The sequence below is a fragment of the Archocentrus centrarchus genome, chromosome 20 (genome assembly GCF_007364275.1).
Source record: "Archocentrus centrarchus isolate MPI-CPG fArcCen1 chromosome 20, fArcCen1, whole genome shotgun sequence".
Lineage (NCBI taxonomy): Eukaryota > Metazoa > Chordata > Actinopteri > Cichliformes > Cichlidae > Archocentrus > Archocentrus centrarchus.
In genome coordinates, this window is record NC_044365.1 from 30,653,515 (window position 1) to 30,675,985 (window position 22,471).

At 46.1% G+C, this 22,471-nt stretch overlaps 1 protein-coding gene across 7 annotated transcripts in view; it reads right to left on the reverse strand.

Annotated features, from left to right (window-relative positions):
- The window catches only part of phldb2b (pleckstrin homology-like domain, family B, member 2b), a 40,262-nt gene that overhangs the window by 15,690 nt on the left and 2,101 nt on the right, over nt 1–22,471 (reverse strand). For 4 of the 7 annotated variants that reach the window (XM_030756317.1, XM_030756315.1, XM_030756316.1 and 1 more), the window contains exons 2-8: nt 13,270–13,326; nt 12,981–13,104; nt 11,562–11,660; nt 10,860–10,943; nt 4,455–4,574; nt 2,117–2,301; nt 684–1,916 (exon numbers count right to left, since the gene is read on the reverse strand). In XM_030756317.1, the coding sequence (XP_030612177.1) occupies nt 684–1,916; nt 2,117–2,301; nt 4,455–4,574; nt 10,860–10,943; nt 11,562–11,660; nt 12,981–13,104; nt 13,270–13,326 (1,902 nt within the window). Of the gene's footprint in view, nt 1–683; nt 1,917–2,116; nt 2,302–4,454; nt 4,575–8,542; nt 8,705–9,739; nt 9,803–10,859; nt 10,944–11,561; nt 11,661–12,980; nt 13,105–13,269; nt 13,327–15,429; nt 15,478–22,471 lie in introns of those variants that run through there. The other 3 variants (XM_030756314.1, XM_030756320.1, XM_030756319.1) reach the window with 3 other exon arrangements.

Below are 22,471 nucleotides of genomic sequence, written 5' to 3' on the forward strand. Positions count from 1 at the left end.
ATTTAACCCGATTAAATGCAACGCTGCGACACAATCCATTCCCCGTCTCAATACTGGGAAAAGAGAAAATTGGCTCTCAGTTCAAATCATGAAACTGAGTTACCACATTCATAACGCCATCAAAAGAATCTGGAGGCAAGCTGAGAGCCACTGTCAAGCTCATGAAACAGGTTTTTAAATCACAGTGGCTGAGACACTTTAATTGTGACAATATGGCTGAGTGAAAGAGAGAAATAGAAAGAGAGGGAGCATGAGTCCAGTTGTCATTATATGTTGATTATGTGTGTTTATCCACCTGCTACACTAGAACTCTGTAATCTTCTTGGTTTCTCTTACCCACATCTGACTGATGTGTTCTGTGGCTCTTCAGCAAAGTAAGCCACACTGGGTGGACCTCCAGATGACTGACATAAACATGAACCCCGCATACACACACATACACATGCACACAATCCAAGCACAGGGTTAAGAATAGTGCTGTTAGTATGGGCTAACTGCCATGAGCACCTGTCAAGTGGTGAACCTCACCGTGTGCCTGCGTTAAGCTCGCTGGGAGAGTATGAATGAGAGAGCAAGGAGCACTCACTCCATTTTGGTGTCTTTGCATGCATATACAAAATAGCATTACACTCTAGTCAGTTTATCCATCTGCAAGCTTAGAAACGAAAAGCAATGAAACTCACCAGCCGCTCCACCTCCTGCTCACGGAGTCTCTCCTCCTTTTGGCGTTGGTGGTAGTCTGTCAGTTCTTCCTTACCACTCAGGGAGCTGATACTCCCCCTTCTTTCCCTGAACCCCCCTGGTGGGGTCACGCCTGCTTTGCCAAATGACTGCCTCCTCTCCCCCAAACCAATCCCAGTTTCCAGCCCTGCTTTCCCAAATGAAGAACTCCTCTCTCCAAGTCCCAGCCCGGGTGCTACAGTGAGTTCAAAGCCTTTCCCTGGTTTTTCTTGTTCTGCCAAAGACGTTTCTGCTCCTGACGAGACTGCATTGCTGCTTAGCCATTCTTGCTCTGGAGGGCTGGAAGCTATAGAGCTGACAGACCCTATTGAGCTAGTGGAGGTCAGGCTGAGTTTTTTGGCAACACGAGGAGAAGAGGAGCCCCCTGCTCTGGATGGGATTGTTACATCTGGTGGAGTAGATGTGGAAGAGATGGAGTGGGAGGTGGAGGAGGAGGTCTTAGGGGAGGAGAGGGAGATCGACACGACACCTTCACCTTGAGTTGTGATCTGGCTTTTATTCTTGTTTGGGGCTTGTTGGCTGGAGTTACTAGACTTGTGGTTAAAGTCAGCATTTTGGCTGTTGCTGCAATGCTCTTTGCTAAATTTGTAATCCCCAGCCATATCAGACCGTCGTGGAGGCAGCGTTGACAAAGTTAGCACTCCATTATTATTGTCACGGGGAGATGGGGAGGGACAGAGGCGTGGAAGTGAGCGGCTGTGTCCCGCTCCCGTCATCCCACTCAGCGAGCCTGCTGAGTATTTCCTGGTTCGACTGGTGGGCATTGGCTCTTGGCTCCCATAGGTGCGGCGTCCTAGACGGGGGCTGGAGGGCATGCTGACAGCGCCCCCAGCAGATGGCGTGCGGGACGAGGAGGAAGGAGGAGGTAGAGACGAGAGAAAGTTCTCACCACCAACAGAAGTGGAAGATCCTCCACCATTCCATGTGGACAGTAAAGGCGAGGAGCCCTGATTGTGCAGTCGTCGGCTATCGCTGATGATATAATTGTCCTGATTGCGGCTAACTGAAGAGCGTGAGGCCAAAGAAGAAGAAGGGTCAGAACGTCGTCCAGGGGAAAGAGGGGGAGCAGATTTTAAAGACATAGATGGACGATCAGAGCCATAGAAACGTCTTGCCTGCTCCTGATAGGCTGATGAAGACGTGGCAGGACTCGAGACAGGTGTGGTGGGGGGAGACTGAGAGACAGAAATGAGAAAAAGATGTTGTGGTTGGAAATATATAGCTTGTAATATCTAAAGAGACAGAAATACACACATATTTATAGATCAGAGCTTTTTTAGGCCATGACAGACTTAATCTGCAGACTTCACAATCCCTGTTAAAGTCCCCTATAGAATGATAATAATCCCTGTGTTGGAGCTGAAGGATGACTGACCTGTGTCACACTGAAGTAGGAGGGGTTGGCATTCCCATTGGCTCTCAGGCTGTTTTCAAGGGCAATTTTCTTGCGTTGCAGCGTATCCATCAAGTCCCGAAGCTCAGATGCTGATCGCATGCCCCTAGCACTACTGGTGCCACCCACAACTGCATGGCTATAGTCGCTGCTAAACTTCAAGTAGTCTGGGTGAGGAGAGAGAGATTAAATGGAAAAGAAAGTCAATCGAAAATGTGGGAAAGTTGGGTTAAACAAATACAGACGAACATTCACGGATAGGGAGAAAAGTAGATACAGAAGGGGAAAGAGAAACAGAGAGAACAAATATGGAAATTATGTGTGACAGAACCAGGTGAAGAGAGAGGAAGGAAAGAGGGAGTGGCAAATGAAAAGAGAGAGACTGAAAGGGAGGTGTACTTAAACCTGCAGCTATTCATAAATGGGACCCTTGGCAGAACAAACCCAAACCAAACAACCCACAGCTGGCAGCGAATCCCCCAGAACAGGAAACTACTCTGTCCTAGACACACACACTGCATGCAAATACACACACACACACAAACTACCCATTAGATCCAAGGCAAACAGTTTCTTAGTATAGGATTTGGTAGATGAGATAAACCACAAAAAATTCTGGAATACCCTCATGAGGCCCCCCCACCCTTCCTTAAGCCTTTTATTTAAAGTAGCGTCAGCGGTGATGGAGTCTTTTTTCAAACCTCAGCTGAGTCAATTTTTACTTCCTTCCTGCTAGATTTACAAATAAACTATCACTTCATTTAGAAAGTGCTGCTAAGACCAGCACAAGTATGACTGTCTGATAGCTCCAGGTCTATTTTTTGTGCAGAACTCCTAAATATCTTCTCAAAGAGCAAGCAGGTGAAAATACTTAGGGTAAAGCAATATGTGCAAACCTTGCCCAGTTTTCAAAATTATCTGTGGCTTTATGTGGAAAAGGAGCTATTACAATGTTCAAGCTTAGACCACCCAGCATTTAACTACCACATGTACCCACCTACACACACACACACGCACACACACACACACACACACACACACACACACGCACGCACGCACTTTCCCACAACTGCGGCTCTGCCTGCACTTTTTATTTGCAAGAAAATGAAAGCACCGAGCGCACCGACAAATATAAGCCTGTGTGAGAAAATGTCAAACTCTTACACGGTGGAATGAACTGAGGCATAAACTGAAAGACATCATAACATCTAGAAACACACACGCATGCTCACACACACACACACACACACACACTTGGTGTTTGTGTCCATACATGGGCAGATTTACACTGGAGAGCTGGTGTGCATCAACTCCTTTCCTGATTGCTCTCTTCTGTGCCCAGATATTCATTGTTTGTGTGGGAGCCCTCCCTCTAGGTGGACATATCAAAAGTGCAGGTCTTGGAAATGTTAAAGATTATTGCTGCATGTAATAATAATTTTTCCTAACCCGTGTGCGTGAAGCTGTGGATGAGACGCATGCATTCCTTATGTCTGTTTGTTTAAAGAGCAAAGATTTCCACTGAATACAGCAACCCCACACGTGCGCGCACCTTGCGCACTGCTCGATCAATCACCAAAGAGACAGCAGAGTCCAGCTGCATCGCCATAGCAATGGACAGGTACCATATGACCAAAACATTCCAATCTGCTTTGAATTTGGAGTTTTAGCATGTGCGTGACAGCGCGTTTGTGCATTTAGGAAAGACATATGAGAAGATTGAAAGAAACACCTGCCGCCGCCCTAACACTGACTTTCTCCCACTACTTTCAGAAAGCAGACATGCTTAATGTGCAGAGAAAAGTTAAGTTCATATGCATCACTTATTCATGCTTTATATTACCCTTTCCCTCTCTCCTTTTTTTTCTGCCAGTCAGTTAGATGACATCTGATCTTCAAAATCTGAATTTATGTCCAGTCTTCGTGGCTGAACCAGGTCATTAAACTGGGTCAGTGCCTGACATGCTTTCAACCCTGTTTGAGAGGTGGGTCATGTCACTGTGTTGGTCTGAATGGGATGCAACACACATGCACTTAAGGCTAAAACCTGTCTGGAGCGTGAGCTACCTGTAACTCTACCCTGACATAACTGTCAAGCGACTGGAGAAAAGAGCAGCAGATGTTACATCAGCAGCCGAATCTAATGGGGCACTGAAGACGGCAAAGAAGTGAAAGGTAGCAAAGCAATGATCAAAACAGGTATATGCTGTATATGGCAAAATTAAGGCAGAGAGGAGAAAAAAAGAAGAGGGATCAAGCAAAGCTCGGGATCAGGAAAAGGGCGTGCCCCTCCGCCTCCGTCAGCCACTCGTGTGCATACCTGTGTTGTAAGCTAAAGCGGATACGGGGCTCTTTTGGGGAAGCATGTTCTTCATTCTGCTGGCTTCTTCAGGATGGTTGAACCGGAAGAAATAGGATTTACCCAGACACAGAGAATAACCTGAAAGGAAAACACAAACAGACAGGGTTACCTTTGAGATACAGCTCAAATTACTGCGATAAATGATAAATGAATACTGACAGGCACCAGGTAGGAGATACAGGACGAGAATCTTACAAAGCACATATAAACCATTACAACACCCCTATTACAGTGCATATATATATATATATATATATATATATATATATATATATATATATATATATATATATATATATATATATATATATATATATATATAATGTAAAATATACTGTATGAAGAGTTAAGTCTTAAGTAGAGCTTTAAATTAGTATGAGCCTGGAATGTTTATTCACAGCCAGACGCACACTCTTGCACATACACATGCGAAGCGAACCGCTGTGTTTGCTCTGGCCATCAATTAGGCTGAGAGGGCCAGGTATCAAACAAGATGTCAGGGTCACAGCCTCTGTAACACACACAGGCAGCCACAGCTGTCCAAATACTTGAGACAGCAACAGAGAGCGGCACTCACACAGATACAGGAGGTCGTATGTGGGGAAAACATAGAAAAATCGCCAGGAAAAGAAAGATTAAAACAATACACTGATGAACTTTTTGAGGCAAGGAGGAAAGTAATGCTGATGGCCAGTTTTCTTAAATCAACATGCAATCACTGGTCTCACTTAGTATATTCAATTGTTGAAAAGCCTTACTGTGAAACCCCCACAACGTTATGTGTAAAAGACTAAAAAAAAGCACCTCCTTAATAAGCTCCATTTCTTACATCAGATTCTTTGGACCTGAAGTCAGACACAACCACTGAGGCAAGAGGAGGGGGTGGAAAAAGCCTGAATGGAAAAATGTCCAGATTGTGTTTATTCTTTCTTGTCCTCTCATTCTCTCTCTTTTTTTTTTTTAGCATTTTTCTTTCTCACATTTCCAGTATATTGAACATCTCATGCAGATCGCTGTATTAATGACCAAATTCAACAGTAGAATTTAAATGAGAAAGGTCGGATCTGTCTAGACATTACCTTAGAGCATTTCACAAGCAGTTTTTTACCCCCTCAAAGCTGCTATTCTCAACATAGGGGGAGATCTGATTGCGGCTGAGATGTGGAGTGGACAACACGCACACACGCACACACACACACACACACTCGCACACACATGCAAACAGTGAAAGAAATGTTTAGTCTGCACAGCTGGACTGTGAAGCGCTCAAATCCATACTTATGTAAACATAAGTTTGCAGGTTTGGCCACAAACTATGAGGAAGTGGCATCATGACTGATAAAACGATGTCGGGCAGCACACACACACACACACACACACACACACACACACACACACACACACACACACACAGACACAAGCTAACGTGTCAGCAAGTATGAGTAAGATCTAATAATAATGTTTCTCCTCGCCAGACGTGAGTAAAGGTGTTAATCTTTAAAACGTATCTGTGCGTGTCGCAATGTGTCTCATAACAGCATCTGCCTAATGAATCCCAGTACCTCTCAGTATTTAGTGTAACAGCATACACACACACACACACACACACAGCTCTTGTAAAAATCTAATTTCCTACCCTCATTAGCCACTTTTAAAGTGGAGGTTAAAGTGTGACGTCATGTCTTTCCCTCAGCTAGCAAATAAATCCTAATGAATTCTCTCCTCATTTCTACCCTCAGCACAGATAGCAAGATATGAGTCAAAGCAAAAAGAGCACAGAAACAAAGAGATATACAAATCCTCACACCTAAATCCATCTGTGACACAATATCAAGACACAAAACCTAAATTTAAGTCTGCTGTCCTTAATGACTTTTTATTGGGGGGGGGGACTACCAACAGACACTCCATCCACAATAAAACTGCTCTAATCTCATTCACGTGTTCACTTGTTTACCAGCAAATTAAATTTGCCTCCCATGTCAGTGCATGCCCCCCCCCCTCCCCCACACAAACCCATACGCGCAGACCCTTTACAACAACAACAAAAGCTGAAATTAGTCTGTATATACATTTATAGGATAATTTAAAGTTTCCAATCTACAAAGTCAGACCTCAGAGTCTTTGAGGACGCAGATGTAGCTGGAGCTGCACGTCTGGAGCCAATTTCTGTCCCCATGTAGATCTGCACTCTCGCCACAATGTTATGGGAGGAGAAACTTAAATCTGTTTCACTGTTTGCTTAACATAAGAGGCGCAATTGCTGATTGAGACCATTAGGGTAGAAGGCAAAATAAACCAATTTCACAAGATCAAACATGTGCCAAGATGAAACTCAGCTACCTGCTACTCGGTGTGACATTTGTGGCATTCATACGCAACAGCGCCGGTGCACGGTCAGCCAAAATTATCCCCCCCAATATGAAAACTATTACAAAAATGCTGTCTTTGTTATGAGCCCTTGAATCTACATGGTACTAAAGCTAAATCTCAGACTGAGTGTGCTCACTCATGAAATAAATATACACACAAACAGGTCCCTGTGGGAGAGCAAATTGTCCTCAAAACCACAAATTATCACTCTCCCAGGCACAAGGGCAGAGCAGTAACACCATGAAAAGACACTCTGATGTTTCTCAGAGGAGTCAGAGCATATTAGTCATTCCATCTTCCACATGCACACACTTACAGGCGTAATTTGTCTCCTCGCCAACTGAGAACCGTCTTCCGCCTGCTCTGTCTCAAATCTTATCAACAAAGCATCAACTCCCCTCAAGCACAGGACCTGTGAATAACCTATTAACAACCTCTAATCAACTATATTTCTCTCAAAAGAGAGAATAGGGCAAACATAAAAAATAAAATTCGGATCAAAAAAGATAGGTTTAATCCATTTTATAGTGTAAAACTGGAAAAAGCAAAATCCCAAATGTGCTGCAGGGCGTGAGAAAGGTTTGTGAGGACAATAACATCCGTGACAAAGAGGCAGGTTTTGTTTTCAGGTGTCAGGTATCCTGACCACTGAGTACGCCTTTCTAACCATGGACTAGGTCTCTTTTTGAACTGTACTCACACCTGTGTGTGAACTTGCCAGCTGACCTGTAACCCTGAGACCTGCACACAAAGTTCATTTACATGAAAATGGTGCAGACTAAACGCTGTGGTGGAACACTGTCAGAATGTGGCTAAAAATATGAAAACAAGTGAGCAACACTTGTGACTCACACCTCTAACCTGCTGTAACAATGACACATGTGATTTACTGACCCATGCGATATTTACTGTCCTTTATCATTTTCAGCAGGCAAAAAGCAAAAAATAATCCATAAAAAACGAAAACAGACAGCAGTTCAGTGACTGTGTGCCTACTACTGACCTTTAGACTAACAACATTCAATAGAATAGAATAATTTTAACCAATAAAACGGACTTTTTGCTTTTATATCAGCTGCTGAGCAAATGCAGTTAATCCTGACTGATAAAAGTGCTCTATAATGCACTTTTATAAGCAAATACAGAGATCGATTAATGATACCTTTAAGACTGGGATCACTGGTCATTCAGTCCAAAGAGCATGCTGCTCTAATGCTACTGGTATGAAGGTCAATCAGCCATCATATGCATCAGAGATGGAAAGCAAACAGGCATTTTCCCTTAGCACAAACATTAAGAAACAGAGGACCAAGCAGTATGAAGATATTATTGGTGCGAATGGAATATAAGCAATGAATTATGCTTCTTATCCTCACATAAATAAAACAAACAAAAAAATCACAAACTCAAACAAACCCCAAAAGAAGAGAAAACAAACAAACAAAAAACAGCCTGCGTCACAGTTTAAAGCTAGACATGTGTTTTTCATGCTAAAATATTTCCCAACCTTTGCTTCGCAACAGAGCACTATTTCATTCCTAAATATGATGTAACACCAAGTACTGCAGATGGATAAAGTTCAGTAAAGCATTTGAGTCCTCACAAAGCCCGAATAAATACAACGTTACTTTGTAAAAAAAAAAAAAAAAAGCAAATACAAATCCGTCACAAACCTTTTCGAGTCCGGTAACTATTTGCTTTCCTTCAGCGTCTTATCATGACAAGACCTACAAGAACTTTTCCCTTAACTGCAAAACAGATACAAAGTAATTATATATCTGCGCCGCTGTCCACCCCTGCGCTGCCTCCCTCCTCCGTGATGTTCCGCCTCCTCTTGTCTCCTTGTGGGAGAAAGTTGGTTCACAGATTTACCATCCACGAGTCCGAGAGTCCGGGACTGTACCACATGTCAGCCAAAAAGGGGGGAGTGCAGGTCAATAATTAACGGCAGGGAATAAGTGATACAGGGTGAGTATCAATGTTTTTTGTTTTTTTTTTACACCAAAATGGCACTGAAAGGACCAAATTAATGAGCGCATTTGATTAAAGACCGGCTGTAAAGGAACAGCATAACCCGCCACGACCCCTGTATGCAGTTGGTTAGTTCAAAGACAGTTCGGCATTGAGGTATTTGGTAGACTCACCCCCTCCACCCCCACCCCTTCAGCTTTCTTTGTCTCCCTACCTATTTTACTGCTCTTTCCTATGAAAAAGCCCTGCACCGGCATAAAACCAAACCATAGAGCCCGGCTCTCTAAGATTAAGATGTGACTTTAAGATAAAATAACAGAGAAATGGAACAAAAGAAATTTCAGAGTATGCCTCACAGACTGAGCACCAGACCTCTAATCTGCAGACAAAATGTAAGCTATTAACTGCAAAGCATGATGTGAATAATAAATAAATTTGCTCCTTTCTGGTGCAGATGTTGAGAGATTTTGTTTTATGACCCCACAAATCCACTGAAAAAGTAAGAACACAAATCTTGGAGAAATGGGAAAAACACACAAAGATGGAACAAATCTAAAGTTCCAGCAACCTTCCAGTTAATAGATCTTATGAATAAACCAACAACGTAACTGTAGAGCTGGTTTGTCAGTGACTTTCTTGCACCTTAATGATTTCCTTTGTTCCACCTCCGTTATTACATTATATAAACATATTGCTACTCTATAAGTGTCTCCCAGCGGCTGAACTGAGTTAGCAGCAAAACTGATGTGATTCCAGGTCAATGCTGAATTCCCAAGATCCACAGATCCTTTCCCGAACATAACTATCTCCAGAGTAGTGTGCATGACTACTATTAGTGTGTGTGGTTAGACTAACTCATCCCAGAGTAACTGAGGCTAGTGGATAAAAGATGTTCTTACTCTTTTCCTTTTTCCATAGGTTTCCTAAGCACTCTCTTCTGACTTCTTAACCCCCACTTTGTTTTTTCTTTTTCAGTTCCTTTTCCCCACCAGTGCTATTTCACAGCGCCCCAGCCTCGCGTGTGTGGACCCACCAGGATGATGTCAATATTTGAATCAGCCAGGCACAGTGGGAAGTTAAATAGGCCTGTCAATGTTTAACTTTAACCGGCCAGACCTTTTCCAGGGCACAAGAAAGAGGACAAAAGTTTAAACAGAAAGGGCTGACAAGTGAGTGTGCTGCTTGTCATTTCAAGTGGGAGAGAGAAAGCTGAAAGAAGGACAGCGCAGACGAAAGTGTCGCAGGAGGCAAAAACAGTGAAACAGGGAGAGCCAACTGTAACTGAGTAAATCCAGGGCTGTTCAGAGAGGTGAAAAGAAGTGAGGGGAAAAAGGTGAAAGACAGATAGATTAAGATACTGGCGGACAAAAAACAGACACGTCCACGTAGGGAGGCATGGAGAGCAAGATAAGAAGAGAAATCCATTTGACTTTGGGTGACTGTGCTGTGTTTTGAGAACTTTCTGCAGTCTCCAATAACACTCTGAAGGGTTGTGCATGCTCTGCAGTTGCTGGAAGCTGTGACTCATTGTAGCAGCTAGCTCTTCCAAACCACTACGAATTACCCAGAAATACGCACACACATACATACACACAAACATACACACAAACATACTGAAATGCATGAACACACATATACACAGGACTATATGTGTGTAGCTGTAAATGAAGGCGAAAAAAAAGCACACCCTGTTGCTTGCATGCAGAAACTTAACTGTGCCCATATGACTCACACAGACACAGAGTGGAATGCAAGTTAACCAAACCAAAAAACTAACCACTTTCTCTCTGTTGCACACGAGTTATGAAATACTGGAGGTATCTACACTCAGCAATGAAGTCAACTTCCACTTGACTTCAGTACTACTATGCACCAGTAGGTGGCAGCATCTCAAAGTGTGTATATGAGTGTGTGACAAGGTTTGTATGCTGATGTGCAGTATACAGGCTTTTTCTGAAAGCAGGCTGACTTACACTGTGCATGTGTGTGTGTGTGTGTGTGTGTGAGCAGAGCTCTTACCCTGAGTGAGTGGTGTTGGCACAGCGACCTGGACTCCATCAAGACTGCAAAGGTGGCCGCAGGGGTCCAGGGTCACCACCCCTCCTGTTGATAACGAGGGTAATTGAGTAACAGTGAAGTGTCATTCACCCCAACATGAGATGACCATGTTAACTCCCCTTGATAATGGCATGCGTGCAAAATCATGCAGTTTCCACTGTCAATAAAAGGTACTTAATGTAATTTAAAAAAGGCGTCACACAGGAACAAAAACAACAATGTAATTAATCATTCAGTTCCTCCCGTCTCCTCAAAGCTCTTCCTTCAACAGCCCAAAACACCATAGGCTAAATGCTTTTAGGCCTTAGAAGATTAAGAAAGTATATTATGCTTTGGCTGCTGGTTTGTCAGAATAATCTTCTAAAAACAAGACAAAAATTATTGCACTTGAGACGGAATTTAACAGCTCTTCTAAATGTCAAACGCATAATCACACTTCATGACCGGATTTGTCTTCAGTGGATTTTACTAAAAGTAATATTTTAGGATTATAAACAAAGATTAAAAGCTTGCTAATGAAAGGAGGAGTCATTTTTCCTTTCCCACGATCAGATGTAAAGATGTAAACACACTTGCCAGTGTGGAAAGGACGATAGAACTGTGTTTATTCAGGAGCCTGACAAGATTATGAAGTTATTTCAGATAAAGTGAACCAACACAGACCTTCATTGATGATGACACAGTGCTCTGCCTCGATGCCAGGCCCTTGAATGGTAATATCTTGAGGAATTGGAGCATCTTCTCTGCCTATACGGGTAACCCCTGAAACATGAAGAAATGCATTCATGCAAGCAGTAGAACTTAAATATAGGGGAAATAGAAGGTGTGAGCCATACTTAAAGGGGTTTATATCTTAAGTTGTTATGTATGTAGACATGTTGCAGAGTACAAATGTCTTATCCACATTCTTGGCGTGCTTCAAAGTGCGTGTCAAGGCAGTGGGCAACGATGATGAAGTGAAAATGTCACAAAGCTGACTCCGACATTACAATCTGCCTTTGTGCTGTATTTGTAAGTTTATTTTTATTTTATTTTTGTATTAACCCTGACTAAAGGTTAAGTGTCGAATCCATCCATATAAATTGCAGTGTGCACTGTTCTTGTTGCAAAGGCATTATAATCAGAGCCTTGTGAGCCGTGCAAGACACATGAAAACTACAAGCATATGAATGAGAGCTATCACTGTTATCCTTGGAAGGACCGATACAGCATTCACTGTCTTTTAAAGCTTTTCATATAATGTCTGTCAGTTTGTATATTCAGTGTGCTGTCTTCAGGCTACTAAGTTATAATCACTTGTACAAGCGTGGCTCTCTCATCGCTTTGATCTTTTCCCTTTAGTGATTTGGCCAGCTACCTAAAAGAGTAATGAAGCTGTGACACCTGGCTTGCTGAAGGAGACAGGCTATAAATAACTATAATACGCCATCATTATAGAACACAGGAAATTTTATCCTGTGTGTACACTTTTCATCATGTGTTCCATTAACTGTAGTGTGTGGTCTGTTATGAATGAAAACTATAGACTGCACTGATATAAATAGCAGTGAACATTCCAAAGGAAAGCTCTGGATTTCAGTCTTTCACTTTAATCAAGCGAGTGCTCTTACTTTGTTGCGTAAAACAGTCGCCGTGTGTGTCATTTGTGTTACTGCTGTTTAGGTTGTAGTCTGCTGCCAAAGCATTCGCTTCGTTTTTGAATGGTTAACTGTGGATTCAGGCTGTGCCTTAACCAAAACATGACAACGAATGAATGTTAATAAACAACAATAGCCAGGGCGGTTGATTGAATAACTTGTGCAAATATGTGTTGGCTCATTGTCTTGATAAAGTATTGCTTTTCCATGGCATCACCCCCCCACGCCACTTCTGCAGTAACCACAGAAATGAAGTGACTCGTCCAGGGAAGAGGACAAATGTTTGGGAGAAGAAGGGGAAGATGGCAAAGTGGAAGTCAATAAGTAAAGGATGGAGGACACGTTTTTTCATTTCAGGTAAGAGCTTTACATGAATAGTGAGAAATAACATTTGAAGATTTCAGGATGTGCTACATGTGTGTGTTTGTGTGTGTGTGGGGGGTACCTTCTTTCAGTGGCAGAACAGTAATAGCCACACTCAGTCTTCCACTGCCCAGGCTAACCAGATGAGGCGCTGCTGTCTGCACCTTCAGTCCTTTCCCTGTGTCGATCAGGTCCAGGGGTGGAGACTGCAACCATGAGTCATTGCAAAGGTCAATTTAAAAGCACAGTTTACGGTCATAAGACTAAAACAAATTCAACATTGTGCAATAGTCTTCATAGTGGGTTTGTTCACAAACCACATAAAACGTGTGGTTGTGTGCATGTGTGTTTTCATGTGTGTATATTCTGACCTTAGGTTCACCTGGAGACATCTGATCAGACTCTGGCTGAAACATCATCTCAGATTCCTGTGTACACATTCAGACAGACATATAAATGTAAACACAAACAACGCAGACATGCATCAGAGCACACAAGTATGCAAAATTTGGGAACGTCTGCACAGAATGACTAAACATAGATGCATTCAAATAAAGCACACACACACACACACACACACACACACACACACACACACACACACACACACACACACACACACACACACACACACACACACACACACACACACACAAAAGGAAAAGAAAACTGTCCAAAACATACCCAGCTGCCCTTTGAAGAGAACACTCATTCTAAAAATGGTCCAAATAGAAAATGAGAGGAAAACAGGCGCACAAACACGCATGCACAGAAAAGTTTCTGCAATGGGAAGAAATGAGAGAAATGTTTGATGAAAGCAGACTTCCCACGATTTGTTGGTTACAGTCTGCCAGTGCACTCTGGTGTGCTGAATGTATCTGGATAAAAAGAGAGTGTAACTTATGAAGTCTATGAGCCAGCTGGGTTTGTGTGAGCACACCGTAAGCAGTAGACTATCTATGGTGCATACAAGGCGAAACTTGTGTGTGTGCCGGTCTGTGGCAGTGACAAAGGAAGTGCACATCACAGGCTTTAAATCATGAGCATGACTTGGGAATATATTCATGGCAGCCAAAGGATAATTCTTGTTAACTTTTATGTCACATCGAAATTTTCAATGTCACCTTAAAGCCAGCAAACGTAGCACGCAAATATCGGATGTTCTGGATTCAGAAAATGCTCCATTAAAATATAATACGCATGTAATTGAAGCTGCAAATTCTTTCTGCACAGAAAGTCACTTCTTACTGCTTTCAAGCCCTATTAGCGTTTATCTAACAGTATGGAACAGTTCAAATTTCAAATTATGTCATAAGCCAGGCACGTCCTAATCTAACAGGCAGATTGAGCTCAGCCATGTTCCCAGGGTGATAAACCTTTTATTTGGGCATATTTCTATCTCAGAACAAACCTGCAGTGGCTGTGAGAGCAGTTTAATTTTGTCTCTTGATATTTTGTACAGAGTTTCATGATGGTGGGAATATGTGGGACGCAATGGGAAAAAAATGGGGTGACATAAAAAGAAGAGACGCTATAACAAACTATGAAGCGGAATGAAAACAGAACTAGATGAAAGGAAACTAAATCAGAAATGCCCAAAAATATGTGAGTGTGTGTTTGAGTAAACACACTCAGATCCTGTGCCAAAAACAGCCCCTGCAGCGCTCTGTAATTCAACAGAGAAGAAGAAAAAAACAAAAACAAACTACTACTGTATTTGTGTCCACACATACAATCAAAGACACAAACATGTGTGCGCGCACCCGGATGGATGAGCGAAAGGCTTCTCACCAAAGCAGAGATGATTACAGCACATGGGAAATTACCACAACCACATCTCATTTTCCACCCCCTTTCATTTCCTTCATCCCTTCCTCTTCTTCCTCCTTGTTATCCTTGCTTTCAAATTATAATGTATCAGCGCTTTAATAATTTCAATGATTCCTTCCGTTGTCTCGAGTCATCTTTTGTATTTAATCTGTTTTCCATACTGGGCAGCCTTCTTGGCTTCTGCTCTTCCTGCCTGTCCTTTCTGCACCTCTTCTTTCCTCCTGCTTTTTAATCTGACTCTCCTCACTTTTCCCCTTTTCCTCCAATCACCATGAAGGGAAACACAAATCAAACTCAGCTCTGCACTTCCTCTAATTCAGCACCAAGTTTCCTTTCTGAGATCACTTCCTTTACCGCTTTAACAGCCTCATTGCCCCCTCCCCACCCTCCAAACAGACACCCCCGACACACACACACACACACACACACACACACACACAGACCCATTCTTGTAACTCAGCCACCCTTACATCCCCTATCCACACATGAAAATCTACAAATAAAGTCACACATCAACTCTTTTTGCTATCGCACAAAGCTATCAGCCCACATTCCACTGATTTTTGTCATCACTGCTGTAGACAAAGCAAACACACTGTGTGTATAGTGGCAACATCAGCTGAATGAATGTCGCAGAATCCTGCTGAAAATTAAGCGTAATTGCATTTCAAAGACCGTTTTGTGTATAAAGGCGTGACTACCTCCCATTCCCGCACACTCTCCTTGAAGTCCATTCCCACCTTCTTGACTCTCCCTCCACTTATTCTTTCAAAAAAATAGCTTACTCTATCCCATCATTCCTCTTCTTTGTCTTTCTGCTGCTCATTTTGTTTTCAAAGCCCCCTCCGCCTTCACCTTCTTTCACCAGGTGAGCTCTGGCTTAGGCGGGTCAAGACATGTCTGTGGCCTTGTTTGCTCTAGTTAAAGCAGAGCAGTGAAGTGTGTGTCAACCCCCATTCTGAGTATCCAGATTCCAGCTCTTTCAACTTCAGCTTCTTCACAGTCAGATTGTAACACCAGTCCTGAAGTTATCAAGGAATTTGGATGAGGAGGTGAATGTATGGGATTACTGGTTCATCATACTGGTTTCATAATAATTCTTTCGTAAGTATTTGTTGCATTTATGTCTCTGGTTTGAGATCATCTTAACAGTATCTCACATTTTCAGTTTCAGTTTGCTGTCATGGTACAATTAAAGGAAAAATTCTCTTGTGCTTTTGTGCCAGGAGGTCTTCTGCCAAAATACAAGGTGGGAAATCCAGATATTATTGGAAATAAAGATATTCTATTCATGCACCAAAGTGAACTGACTTAAAGAAAACCTGTTTCAGTAAATGTATTACATGAGATTTCTACACAGTGATATGAAACACTGGGGAAATATTGCCAATAGGAAAATATTCTAAGCACACATGCCCCACTTACTTTTTAATACCAATTTCACTCCCAGTTGTAAAATGCACCTGAACTACTTTGGAAACTGGCTGAAACGACTTCACAAATACACAATACACCGTGCACAAAATAGCACATGCACGCACAATATGTTTTTGATCCCATCTGTAGAACAGCTGAGTCTCCCCCAAAATGCTTTGTTTGCCCTGCATCTGGAAACAGAGAAGGAGGCAGAGTGGAAGAGAGGGTAATGTGGGACGATGAAAAAACAGACAGTGATGGTAGATAGAGAGAGGACTCATAAAAGCAAAGAGCCAGCATTCTCAGTCTGTTTCAGCTGGGTCCATCCCCTTCTTCCATTCCTCCATCAGCTTCTTCCTCTGTTTCCATTTGCTTTACACAGCTTTTGTCTCTCCTTCAGTTTCAGTTACTTTCTGCTGCCTGTTACTGCTGCAGACTGCATTCTCAAAACCACATTCAATGAATGCTTTTTAGTGTATAGTTGGAATAGCTGACATGGGTGAGTATGTCTGTTTGGACAGTTTTTAACTGAAGGTCAATGCCAAATCAAATGTCATAATATTCATAATATTGTGAACAACTTGCCATTATAAACTGGTTTGGTCAATTTAGATAGGAGGAACCTGTCATGTCCTGGGCCGGTGGCCCAGTGTTTTATGTTTTCTTGGTATGGTTTCCGTTTTCTCAGGTTGTTTTGTTATCTGTTAGAGTTGCCCTCAGTTATTTCTAGTCCCTCGTGTCTCTCTGTATTCTGTCAGGTTTGCGTCTCTGTTCCCTTGTCATACTTCCTGTTTTATTTTGATATTCGTCCAGCCCCTGTCTGTTGTATTCAGTTTTGCTTCCCTCTGGTCTCGTCTTAGTTATCTGTGTCACCTGTGTTCCCACCTGTTTCCTCTTCCCTCATCAGCCCTTCTGTGTATTTAAGTCCTGCGTTTTCTATGCCTGTTGTCGCGTCGTTGATGTTGTGTGCCCGTGTGTTCCTGTGCTCCCTGTGGTTCCCCTTCGTCTCCCTTCTGAACGGTTTTTGTATTGTTTTTCCCTACATTAATAAATGCCTTTGAGTTATGCCCATCTCCGGAGTCCTGCATGTTTGTCCTTCCTCGTCCGTTTCCTCCCCGGCCATGACAGAACGACGCGACCATTACGAAACCCCCTCCGGCTCCAATTTTTTCGACGGCACTCGTCTAGCGCTGGGCGGCCCGACGTCTTTGAACAGTCCCCGTCATCGTCACTCACCTGCCTCCCCTTTCGCTGATCCCTCCCTTCCTCGGCAGCCGCGGAGGAGAGGGAGTTCCCGGCAGCAACGGCGGAAGGCACCCCGAGACCCGAGCGGTATAACGCCGCGGACCGCTTCACCACTTCACACCCAATCCTCCGTTTCCGTGAGTAACACTGGCTTCAACGCTACTATGCCTGCGGACAATTATTCCCGTCACCCCCCTGCCTTTCCCCTCCCTGAGGTGGCAAAGCAGACCATTATCTGTTGGGTGGATTCACTGGTTATGGACCTTCTGGCTGACCCATGTGAGCAGGAACAGCAACAGCTCACGGCCCAGCTGCAAGGGCTAGTCGATGATTACCCTTGGTTATTTGGCTCTCTGCATGGGTTAGTGCAGGATTTCTTAACCTCCACCCTTCACCTACAGCAGTCCCCAGTGTCAGCTCATTCTCAGTCCCCAGTGTCAGCGCATTCTCAGTGCCCGGTGTCAGCTGTGGCTCAGTCTCAGTCTCCCCAGTCAGCTGTGCCTCAGGCTGCTTCCACGCAGTCAGCTCCTCTCCCTAGCTCACAGTCAGTCTCCTCGCAGTCAGTCTCCTCGCAGTCAGTCTCCTCGCAGTCAGTCTCCTCGCAGTCAGTCTCCTCGCAGTCAGTCTCCTCGCAGTCAGTCTCCCCTAGCTCGCAGTTAGCTCTAACGCCCTTAGCTCCTGCTCTCTCTAGCTCGCAGTCTGCTCTTTCTGTCTCCCGGCCTGCTTCCACGCGGCCAGTTTTGACGTACTCAGGCCCCTCTAGCCTTCAGTCGGTTTCCCTAATGTCTGTTCACCCTAGCACTCTGTCAGTTCCTCCAGTGTCAGTTCCTCCAGTGTCAGCTCCTCCTCAGTCGCAGTGTTCCCAGTCAGCTGTAGCTCCAGCTCCTCCTCAGTCGCAGTGTTCCCAGTCAGCTGTAGCTCCAGCTCCTCCTCAGTCGCAGTGTTCCCAGTCAGCTGTAGCTCCAGCTCCTCCTCAGTCGCAGTGTTCCCAGTCAGCTGTAGCTCCAGCTCCTCCTCAGTCGCAGTCTCAGACCCCTCAGTTAGCTCCAGCTCCCTCTGCTCACCCTGCTCCCGCTCCCTTGGCTCCAGCTCCCCCTGCACCCGTACCTGTTCCGCGGGTGGGGGCAGCCACGGACGGGCTGACCTCTGCACCCGTACCTGTTCCGCGGGTGGGGGCAGCCACGGACGGGCTGACCTCTGCACCCGTACCTGTTCCGCGGGTGGGGGCAGCCACGGACGGGCTGACCTCTGCACCCGTACCTGTTCCGCGGGTGGGGGCAGCCACGGACGGGCTGACCTCTGCACCCGTACCTGTTCCGCGGGTGGGGGCAGCCACGGACGGGCTGACCTCTGCACCCGTACCTGTTCCGCGGGTGGGGGCAGCCACGGACGGGCTGACCTCTGCACCCGTTCCTGTTCCGCGGGTGGGGGCAACCAGGTCCAAGCCTTCGCATCGGTTTTCTGTGTTAGCTGCAGCAGCAGGGTCTCAGTCAGCTCTAGCTCCAGTCGCTCTCCCTCGCCTTCAGTCAGCTCCAGTAACTCTTCCTCGGTCCCCAGTGTCAGCTGTTTCAGTGCCCTCTCAGTCAGTTCCCTCAGCCCCTGTCTTAGTTCCTTCGGTTTTGGTCCCAGTTCCCTCAGCTCCTGCTCCTTCTGTAGCTCCAGTAGTGTCAGCTCCCTCCCAGGCCCCAGTGTCAGCTAGCTCTCGGTCTGTTTCCACGCAGCCAGATCTCCCTAGCTCTCGGTCTGTTTCCACGCAGCCAGATCTCCCTAGCTCTCGGTCTGTTTCCACGCAGCCAGATCTCCCTAGCTCTCGGTCTGTTTCCACGCAGCCAGATCTCCCTAGCTCTCGGTCTGTTTCCACGCAGCCAGATCTCCCTAGCTCTCGGTCTGTTTCCACGCAGCCAGATCTCTCTCGCTCGCGGTTTGTTTCCACGCAGCCAGATCTCCCTAGCTCACAGCCCGCTCTCTCTGGCTCCCGGCCTGCTTCCACGCAGCCAGTCGTCTCCCGGCCTGCTTCCACGCAGCCAGTCGTCTCCCGGCCTGCTTCCACGCAGCCAGTCGTCTCCCGGCCTGCTTCCACGCAGCCAGTCGTCTCCCGGCCTGCTTCCACGCAGCCAGTCGTCTCCCGGCCTGCTTCCACGCAGCCAGTCGTCTCCCGGCCTGCTTCCACGCAGCCAGTCGTCTCCCGGCCTGCTTCCACGCAGCCAGTCGTCTCCCGGCCTGCTTCCACGCAGTCCCCTGCACCTCGGCTATTCCCCGAGCAGCCCCTGCTGCTCAATAAAGCAGCAGTGTGCCCTGTTCCGCGGTCCCAGCCTACGCATCCGGTGCCTCACTATGTAGGCCCCGTTCAGCCGATGGGGGTCTCCGCTCAGTCCGAGCGCTCCGCGCCAGAGGGTCCCGCTCAGTCCGAGCCGATGGGGGTCTCCGCTCAGTCCGAGCCGATGGGGGTCTCCGCTCAGTCCGAGCGCTCCGCGCCAGAGGGTCCCGCTCAGTCCGAGCCGATGGGGGTCTCCGCTCAGTCCGAGCGCTCCGCGCCAGAGGGTCCCGCTCAGTCCGAGCCGATGGGGGTCTCCGCTCAGTCCGAGCCAGGGGGTCCCGCTCAGTCCGAGCGCTCCGCGCCAGAGGGTCCCGCTCAGTCCGAGCCGATGGGGGTCTCCGCTCAGTCCGAGCGCTCCGCGCACGAGGGTTCCGCTCAGTCCGAGCCGATGGGGGTCTCCGCTCAGTCCGAGCGCTCCGAGCCAGGGGGTCCCGCTCAGTCCGAGCCGGTGGGGGTCTCTGCTCAGTCCGAGCGCTCCACGTCACCCGAGGGTTCCCCACCAGAGCCCGGGGTCGCCCTTCTCCGCCGCCGCTGGGAGCGCGGTCGGCCTCCAGTGTCTTCTCCGCGTCTCCGCCGCCGCCGCTGGAAGCACGGTCGGCCTCCGGTGCCTGCTCCCCGTCGCCGCCGCCGCTGGGAGCGCGGTCGGCCTCCCGTGACTCCTCCTCGTCGTCGCCGCCGCCGCTGGGAGCGCGGTCGGCCTCCAGTGACTCCTCCTCCTCGTCGCCGCCGCCGCTGGGAGCGCGGTCGGCCTCCAGTGACTCCCCCTCGTCGTCGCCGCCGCCGCTGGGAGCGCGGTCGGCCTCCAGTGATTCCTTCTCGTCCTCGTCGCCGCCGCCGCTGGGAGCGCGGTCGGCCTCCAGTGATTCCTTCTCGTCCTCGTCGCCGCCGCCGCTGGGAGCGCGGTCGGCCTCCAGTGATTCCTTCTCGTCCTCGTCGCCGCCGCCGCTGGGAGTGCGGTCGGCCTCCCTCGTTGGGATTTTGCTTTGTGGCCCCTTGGCCTCTGCGGCCTCCTGAACTGTGTGTTTTTTGTTTTTGGATTTCCCACTGACTCCCCTGAACTGTGGACTGTTTTTCCCCTGCAGTTTGCTGTTTTTTGTTTTGTTTTGGCTCCTGCTCTGTTCGTGAACTTTGACCCTTGTATTGGACTTTGGAGCTCTCCAGCCTTGCGCCATTGCTTTTGTTTATTCTGTTTATTCTGCTTATTGTCTTTTTGCCCTCGTGTTCTAGGTCTTGCCCCTGTGCTTCCCCAGTGTTTTGGTTTTGTCCCTGGGCCTTCTTCCTTGTTGCTCCCTGCCTGGTTTTTGTTTTTTGTTTCAGGCCCTCCTTCCTGGTCCCCCCGCCTCCCGCCCTGGTCTGGTTTTGTTTTCTTGTTTTGGCCGTCGGGGGCCGGCCTTTGAGGGGGGGGTACTGTCATGTCCTGGGCCGGTGGCCCAGTGTTTTATGTTTTCTTGGTATGGTTTCCGTTTTCTCAGGTTGTTTTGTTATCTGTTAGAGTTGCCCTCAGTTATTTCTAGTCCCTCGTGTCTCTCTGTATTCTGTCAGGTTTGCGTCTCTGTTCCCTTGTCATACTTCCTGTTTTATTTTGATATTCGTCCAGCCCCTGTCTGTTGTATTCAGTTTTGCTTCCCTCTGGTCTCGTCTTAGTTATCTGTGTCACCTGTGTTCCCACCTGTTTCCTCTTCCCTCATCAGCCCTTCTGTGTATTTAAGTCCTGCGTTTTCTATGCCTGTTGTCGCGTCGTTGATGTTGTGTGCCCGTGTGTTCCTGTGCTCCCTGTGGTTCCCCTTCGTCTCCCTTCTGAACGGTTTTTGTATTGTTTTTCCCTACATTAATAAATGCCTTTGAGTTATGCCCATCTCCGGAGTCCTGCATGTTTGTCCTTCCTCGTCCGTTTCCTCCCCGGCCATGACAGAACCATAACATTACAGTTTTGGCTCAGTTTCTTTAATGGCAGCTGAAATATTAAAAACCATATGTAAAAATCCTTCAAAGCAGTTACTGAGAAAGACAGTTTCAAAGACAAATTAATAAGTCCCATATTAGTCCTTATGTACAAGTCTTACAACAATCTGAGGACTGGGAGGAGCCTGCGCAGATAAACGCTTCATTGGGCCAACAGCTTTCCCACAGATGAGGAAGAAGAGTAAGGATGTGCTATAATGTAGCAAAAGAAAGACAGCAGGTTTCAGAATGAGGTAACTTTGCAATAGATGTGAGCTCTGTTCAATGCACAGTAAAAAAAAAAGAACTCACTGACTGTCCAGTGAGTCCCAGCTCTGTTTCTTTTACCTTATATTGATATACTACCACACACAAGAGGCTGACTGTTATTACATATTTGGTATTGATTTCTGTTAATGCAACTGAGGTTTGTTGTATTATATGACCATAAAGTATTTACCCTCCACAATAAATAATGAATTAACAGATTTTACAGGTTATCTGTATTGCTCTGCTACACGTATGAGCTGTTTTGAAATCATCTTTCTAGATAAGAAATGTGCCAAAGCAGTTGGAAAGAAAACTGTGATAACAATGCCAGAAAACACAGAGCTGCACCCAAAGCATCAGGATTGTTCTTTTATCATTTTAGTGCACATATTTGATGTTAGCTATCATCTTCTTCTGTGCATAATTTATTGAAGTGGTACTGGCCTTAGATAAAGGCAGGCAGCTCCTCGAGATGATGGCTACGGTCTGTGGTACAAACTTGACCAAAAGGTTGAAATGGGGGGGTCTCAGTCTTATACGGGTCAACATCAGCG